At 40.1% G+C, this 8285-nt stretch overlaps 1 protein-coding gene across 1 annotated transcript; it reads left to right on the top strand.

Annotated features, from left to right (window-relative positions):
- Positions 1-654: 654 nt before the first annotated feature.
- On the top strand, positions 655-951 carry LOC308510254 (signal recognition particle 14 kDa protein-like; the record flags this gene model as incomplete). The annotated part of the gene is made up of 1 exon (XM_081079379.1): positions 655-951. The coding sequence occupies one exon, from the start codon at positions 655-657 to the stop codon at positions 949-951; it is 297 nt and encodes a 98-aa protein (XP_080935505.1).
- Between the last annotated feature and the right edge of the window lie 7334 nt (positions 952-8285).

The following is an 8285-nucleotide window of genomic DNA, read 5'->3' on the forward strand; positions in this document are numbered from 1 at the left end:
AGAAGAATTAATAAAGACAAAAGCAGAAACGAATTAATTAGAACACAAAAATGTGGCAGGAAACAATATAGACTGGTTCTTTGAACATACTAGTCATAAAAATAAATCTCTGAAAAACAGATCAATATCAAGATAAAGAAAATATAAAATATCTGGAATACAAAAAGAATGCAATTACAAATACGAAGGTGTGTTTTTTTGTTTGTTTGTTTTAAGTATAGGGAATGTTATGTATAATTATGGGCTGAAAGTGAAGAATGTCACTGATATTGATGACCTTTTCAGAAAAATAAGAAACCGAATTAAAACAAGAAGAGGAAAAAAAAAAAACAAACTCTGAACTGAGAAATAATCATAGAAGAAAATGATAAAGCTGTGAAAACACAAACTCGATTGCCCCCAAAGAGCCATTTCTCAGGCAAGTTTGTTCGGATCTTAAAGTTTATTTCTGGGCTATTTAGATTCCTTGTGAATTTAGAAACCGATATAAGCCCCCCTTATAGGAATTAAATAGGAAACAAGTTAAAGAAGTGTCCTGGACCTACGCGAACAAAATGATTGGAGTCCAGTGAGGGACATAAATGCAGAGTTGGATAGCGAGAGAGACAACAGGAATCTGACAAGAAGCATATGACGTATCTAACGAAATGCAACATGAGGAACGCGAGCGGGCTTCTGGAGAGTCACCAGTTCCTGAGGGATCTGTCGGGGCTCATCCAGAACTGCAGGGTGTCAGGCAATGTGTTCATCTCTCTGAGCTGTCTGACGGTCAAACGGAACCCCTGCCCAGGAAAAGTTCTGGGAAGGGCTGGGAGCCCCGACACCACCAGTGCCTGTGAAGAGCTGCTGCTGGGAAAAAGACCAGCCAGCGCTGTGGTGAGCTCCCAAGCGAAGAAGTTTCAATCAGATGGCTTATTCAAACCTACTGAGAGGGACAAAATGCAAGAGTGAAAAGCATCGTGAAGGGTCCTGGGCTTCCTGATTTCACCAGCTAACCACTGGTGTGCTGCTTTTCCTTTGGTTTGTGCTTTGGGCCACAAAGCTGGGTTTCAATTCCTCCCCAATACGGTAACTGTTTCCGTGGGAGATTATGGTCATTTCGGGGTGGGGGGGGGAAGGAGGCCTACCGTGTTTACAGGGTAGTTGTGGTAAGAAGCCAGTTTATTTTAGATCTGGCAAGTGTGTCTGCATTTCATGCTTCTGTGGTTTCTGTATGGTCTGTGTTTTCCTGGATTATAGTTTCAAGTCTCTGGAGCTATCTGTGTGAAGAGCAATTAAACCTATCTATTTATCATCAAGAAAAAAGAAAAGAAAGTTACTTTTTGGAAAAGAGCAGTGGGGTGGTGGACTGGGGTGACTTGGAATCCTACACGTAAATGTGCGTCGCTTCAAACACTGAGCTACAGACTCGCATTGGACAGAGAGGTCAGCGACGCATGTTAGCAGGCCGGAAACACCCTCTGGTGTATGTAAAACGTATGTTCATTATAAAAGTGACGTATCAGTTAAGATGACTTTGGCTGCATGGAACAGAAATCCAATCCACGTTTCTATTTCTCACAGACAAGCCACCCAGAGCTAGAATGAGGACCCTAGAAAGTCACCTGGGGCCAGTCTTCCTGGCCTCGTCCCCCACCATCCTTAGCATGTGGGTTTGCCCTCACGGTGAGAATATGGTTACCTCACCCACAGGATCCCAGCCACATTCGAGGAACAAGGAAGGAAAAAGGTAAAACGACACTTAACAGCAAGGCCACCACTTCAGAAAATATTAGCTGTCTCCGTAGCAGTTCCGCTTTCTGCCTCACGCAGCCGGCTACCAGGAAATATGTTCCCACTGCTCCCAACGATTGGGTTCCATTGGTTAAAAAAAAAAAAAGGAGAAGTGCTTTTGGATAGTAATTACAGTGTAATCCATGAGTGGCATTTCAAATAAAGGATAAAAGGCTGGATTCTTCAAAGCATAGGTTAAGACATCTGGCTAAGCATTGGAGGGAAAAGAACCTAATTAGAGCTCTACCTCACATATTACAGAAATAAAAATTCCATGTGGATAAAAAAATTGTAATTACCAGGATAAATCATGGGTAATATTCATGTGTTCATGCAGTGGGGATGCCTTTCTAAGCCCAAAGCCATGCGCAGAACCCATAAAGGAAAAGATGGATAGATTCGGTTACTGAAATGTTGGAATGTAACAAATGTAACAAATGTTGGAAAGTAACAAAATATCCACGAACATAATTCAACAACAAACTATTTACTAACAAGGATGTTTTCAATATATACTACAAAGGGTAAATATCCTTAATATAAGATTTGATAAGAAAAGAATTAGTCCAATAAATGGCAAAGGTTCGTTAACACAATTTGGAAGAGAAAATAAAATTAACCAATTGATACATGAAAATATGCTGAACTTCATTCTTAAGCAGAGGAATGCAAACTGACAACAAGTTACCGTGTTTTACTCATAAAACTGTCAACTATTAAAAAAAATCTGATTCTACATGGTGATTGAGGTGATGGACGATGTAGGGCATGAACATATATAACTACTAGGAGAAAAACTGTAACTGTTTTACAGTGGGCAATATAACAGTATATACAGACGAATATGTACACACACACGCACACACACACCCACACACACACGAGGTCTGACAATTAAGTTCACAAATTTGTTGCAACGATGTTGCTAAACTTTTTTTGATATCAGAGGGATTATGAATTTGTACCAACTGGACAAACAGTTCACCAAGTTTACTATTTGGAAGTGCTGGAAAGGCTGCGTGAAAAAGTTAGACAAAAACGACCTGAACTTTTCGCCAACAATTCATGGCTCTTGCATCACGACAATGCACCAGCTCACACAGCACTGTCTGTGAGGGAGATTTTAGCCAGTAAACAAATAACTGTATTCGAACACCCTCTGTACCGACCTGATCTGGCCCCCAATGACTTCTTCCTTTACCCTAAGATAAAGGAAACATTGAAAGGAAGACATGTTGATAACATTCAGGACATCAAGGGTAATATGACAACAGCTCTGATGACCATTCCAGAAAGAGTTCCAAAATTGCTTTGAAGGGTGGACGAGGCACTGGCATCAGTGCATAGTTTCCCAAGGGGAGTACTTCGAAGGTGACCGTAGTAATATTCAGCAATGAGGTATGTAGCGCTTTTTCTAGGATGAGTTTGCGAACTTAATTGTCTGACCTTCGTGTGTGTGTGTGTGTGTGTGTGTGTGTGTGTGTGTGTGTGTGTGTGTGTACAGGAACATATATCAATATCTTTACCTTAAATGCCACTGCTAATGTTTTATTCTCTGGAAATTTTAGAGATCTGTGAAGGTTTAGCTATGAATTTTTTATCACAATATTACTTAGAGTGAAATTTGGAGAAGCATAAAAGTTCACAATAGGAGATTGATTAAATAAATTTTGTTATACAAAAAGGCTTTATTCTATCATTACTAATTATGCTAAATATGAAATCTTGTGATATGGAAATACTCTCCTGATATATTAAAACGAACATACAGGTTAACAAACAGTAAAAAGAGATTGACAGGGAGATGAGGAAGATGGAGACATGCAAAGAAAAAGATTCAGATGGATACACACTAATTAAATGTAGCTATGTGAAGGGATTCTGGGTGTGTTTTATTTCGTTTTTAACTATCTGTACGCTTTTACAATCAATATGCGATGTTTGTAACAACAGCAAAAAGCAATAAAATGTATTCTCTCAGTCGTGAACAACATTACACCAAAATATTCACAATGATTGTCTCTGGCTGAGAGGACCGTGAGGCCCTTCGTTTGCATTTTCATTTAAAACTTTTCTGTATTTCTCTTTAACACATGGGCATAAAAACAAATGCTGTTAAACAAATGCTTTAAAACAAAACAAACCAACGCTGAGCTGCTCTCTGTCGTCCTTTGTAATAGAGCCCAAGATTCATTAGGAAGTGTCTGAGTTTCTCCATCACCTGGCCCTGGCTCACCACAACCGGCGCTCCTACTGTCTCCTCTACCGCAGTTCAGGGCTGAACAGAATGACTTTCACATCTCTGAAGACAACCACACTCACACTCCCCTCTGGTTTCCTCCTGCCTGCATGCCCCTTCCTGGCTTCTCGAAACTCCTGCTACTTGAAAACGCCCCTTACCCATCCCACCCTCACCCAGTCCATGCATTTGGGCGGGTCACGTGCCCCCTGTATACCCACATCATTCTATTTGCTGGTTTCTCCCTCATTGGCTTCTAAGTTTCTGAAAGGAAGTGCTTAATGAGTCATCAATAATTATTGCTGTCAAAGGAGGTAATGAACAGTAAGAGAGAAACAGAACCAGCCTCCATGTATCAGAATCCACTGTGGACATATCATTCTCATTGAATCCTAACCAAGATTTTGTGAGGTAGGTATGTATTATCATTGCCAGTAAACAAATAGCTGTATTGGAACACCCTACCTGGTCACCTGACCTGGCCCCCAATGACTTCTTTTTTTCACCCGAAGATAAAGGAAATATTGAAAGAAAGACATGTTGATAACATTCAGGACATCTAGGGTAATACGACTATAGCTCTGATGGCCATTCCAGAAAAAGAGTTCCACAATTGCTTTGAAGGGTGGACTAGGTGCTGTAGTCGGTGCATAGCTTCCCAAGGGGAGTACTTCAAAAGTGCCTGTAGTGATATTCAGCAAAGAAGTATGTAGCACTCATTTTTTCCAGATGAGACCAAGGGCCAAAGAATTAAGGAATTTGGATTGCCCTCAGCAGCCCCCAGCACATAGGAAGTGCTAATAGTTACAGAATAAAAGAACACACATAGACTATGGCCATTTCTCTAAAGGCAAAACTAAGTGAAGAATTGAGTTAATTACCTGGATAATTAAAGCACAAAGCACCTTGCTATGAGGATGAGGTTGAGAGTAGAAATAGGAACAGATTGTTGAATTTTTTTCCTTTTTGTGCTGGGTTATTTTAGATGTCTACGTGGAGTGCCTGGATTCATCTGCGCACAGAAACTCCTGGAGAATTTTTATAGGTTGAACCAAAACATGACAATGAAATAAACCCTTCTAGGCAGGAAGGCAGAACCGGACATGAAAGGTGATTTCTCTAAGCTATTTGGCCTGTGTAGAAAAAACCATGATGAGCTTCCAGAAAACGCATTATTGGTGTAATGTAATAAGGTGAGCTTTCTTTTTTCTTTTCAAATAAAGACTTATTTTGTGTTAACCGTGGTATGAAACATTGACGGTAAAGGTTGTTTTTCAGCACAAGTGAATTGTATTTGATTTCATACCCTGCCTTTTCCATCTATTTCAATAGTTCTTGTGTTTTGTCAATGAGGCTTTGTTCATGTCATTATTGGATTTCTAGTTCAGCAATGGATTCAGTGAATTCAAGAGATTTTTCTTCCCGAATCACATCCTTTGTTTCCAATGTTTTCTTTGGTTTCCAAGTCATTCCTGGTCAATTCATTCTCATCTCCATATTTCATTTCCTTCTACAAAAAAAAAACAAAACATACTCTTTAATTGTGCTACAGTTGCGAGAAAAGATATTTGTGAAATAATTAAATATTTTGTTTTTGAAAAGGGCAGCCTCTACGTAATGTCTTGAAACATATTAAAATCCACAGCCCTTATTCTATATACAAATCCCCACTACATGCCCAATTTTTGTTGAAGCACCAGGACAAACAAAACTCAAAATCCTATTAAAGGAATTTGATTTAGAATTAGAGGAGAAAGGTTAATCAGGGCTTGATAGAAAATGTTTAAGTCTAAATTACACCAACATAAACAGTCTTCCCCAGATACATTTGATATACATAATTTATGTGTTGTCTAGTGAGCATCCAGTTGGCACTAACTTATAAATAATACTGAGCGAATATCCACTTTCTTCCTGTCTCCGATGGAAAGTCTCTTGCGTGCCAGGCACTGTGCTGCACGCAGGCTCTGTTCTCTTGGCACTTGTGGTCCAGGAGGAAGACAGATCAAATCACAAGAATGAATGTATCGTTGCAAACCAAGGTGAGTGTCCTAAAGAAAAGAAGCACAGTCCCAGGGGCTTCTCTGGGCCAGGACAGTCCAAGGCTATGCCTTCCAAACCTTTGAATCACGGTCTCTGGCAAGTCAGTGGGATTCCCGCCCTGCCTGATGTCACATTGAAATATTTTCCCTGCTAAACACGTAAGGCAAAAAAACTTGCTAGACCTCACCTGGCCTGAATTTTAAAATTCCGTTAGAAATTCTTCTGTTTCTATTCTTGATACTGTAGCACATCATAGTTTCAGATTTGATGTAAGAAGTTCCATCTTGGAGGTGGCTTCCCACCAACCAAGGCTTCATTTAGAATGTGAGGTCCAATGTGTTTGAGTATTCGCAGCAAAGCCGGGCATGGGAGAATCCTAGGGCATGTGGCAATGGCCAGGCCCCGTGGTCATGCACAGGGGCTTTAGCAGCAGTGCACCGGGTTCCCCGGACAACTCTGACCCTTTTCACCATGGCTCACAAACAAATTCCTTTTGTATCACCCCCCCCCCAAAAAAAAGCTTCCATATCAAATGTATACACTTAATTAGAAACATTAGGAAAAGAGTGATAAAGCAAGGTGCTTGAGTCCATCCAGGAACACTCAAAGCCAGGGAAGGAACTGAATGAGTGGAATGAAAAATTGGCGTTTTGGCAAATGTACATGGTCATGCTAGACATTGGACTTGGGAATGATCATTTGGGTTCAAGGATTAATGAGTTCCTGTTAGAAACAGAAACTGAGGTGATTGATGACTTCACATGGGATAAGTATTCTCTTACCAAATGGCAGAAAAATACATCAGAAAGTTAAGTCACTTGTCCAAGGTCACTTGGCTTCTAAGGGGCAGATTAAATTCAAAGTCACTCATTCAGGGTTCTTTTCCCACCATCATTTTAGAAAATGTTGAAATTAAAGATGTGATGAAAAATCTAGAGTTCATCTTGTGATCGCTGAAAAGACTCACAGAGAGGATTCTGGGTGGTGAATAAAAGGTCCTATGTCCCATCGCAGCAGGGCCATCAACATAATAGGAATCAGGGCAAGCCATCCTTTTTTACAGAAAAGCAATTATTTCTAGGGCTCAAAACAAGGCCCTTACAACACCAAAGGTGTGATCCACAAAAGAAATAATTGATAAGCTGGACTTCATTCAAATTAAAAACTTCTGCTTTGTGAAAGATACAAGAGAATAAGAAGACAATTCATAGACTGGGAAAAAAATATTTTCAAAAGATACTTCTGATAAAGGACTATTATCCAAAATGTACATAGAACTCTTAAAACTCAATAATAAGAAAGCAGCTCAGTTAAAAAGACTTTAACAGATACCACACCAAAAAAAAAATACACAGATGTCAAATAAGCACATGAAAAGATGGTCCACATCACATGTCATCAGGGAAATTGCAAATTAAAACAATGAGAAACTACTCCACACCTATTAGAATGGCCAAAATCCAGACCACTGTCCATACCAGATGCTTTGAGCAGGGGAAGGAACAAGAACTCTCGTTTGTCCCTGGTGGGAATGAAAAAAGTCCAGCCCCTCTGGAATACAGTTTGGTGGTTACTTACAAAACTAAACGTAGTCCTACCCTATGATCCAGGAATCAAACTCCTTGGTGTTTACCCAAAGGAGTTGTAAACATGTCCACATAAAAATCTGTACATGGATGTTTATAACAACTTTATTCATAATGGCCAAAACTTGGAATGAACCAGGATGTCCTTCAGTAGGTGATGGATAAATAAACTGTGGTCCATCCAGACGACGGAATGTTATTTAGTGCTAAAAGGAAATGAGCTACCAAGCCATAAAAAGACCTGGAGGAAACTTAAATGTGCATTGCTAAGTGGAAGAACCCAATCTGAAAGCTACAAACTGTATGATCTTAACAATATAAACAAAACTATAAGGACAGTAAAAGATCAGAGGTTGTCAGGTGTTCGGAGGGAGGGAGAGATGAGTAGATGGAGGATTTTTAGGGCAGTGAAACTGCCTTGTGTGATAATACAGTGGTGGATACATGTCAGTATACATTTGTCAAAACCTATAGAATGAACAACACCAAGAGAGAACGGTAATGTAAGCTACAGTGGACTTTGGGTGATTATGACGTGTCAATGTAGGTCCATCAATGGGGGTAACAAAGGGACCCCTCTGCTGGGGGTCGTTGAGAGGGGGGAGGTCATGCAGATGTCAGGGTGGCTGCATCTGGGAACTCTC

This window comes from Rhinolophus hipposideros (genome assembly GCF_964194185.1).
Source record: "Rhinolophus hipposideros genome assembly, chromosome: 18".
NCBI classification, from domain to species: Eukaryota; Metazoa; Chordata; class Mammalia; order Chiroptera; family Rhinolophidae; genus Rhinolophus; species Rhinolophus hipposideros.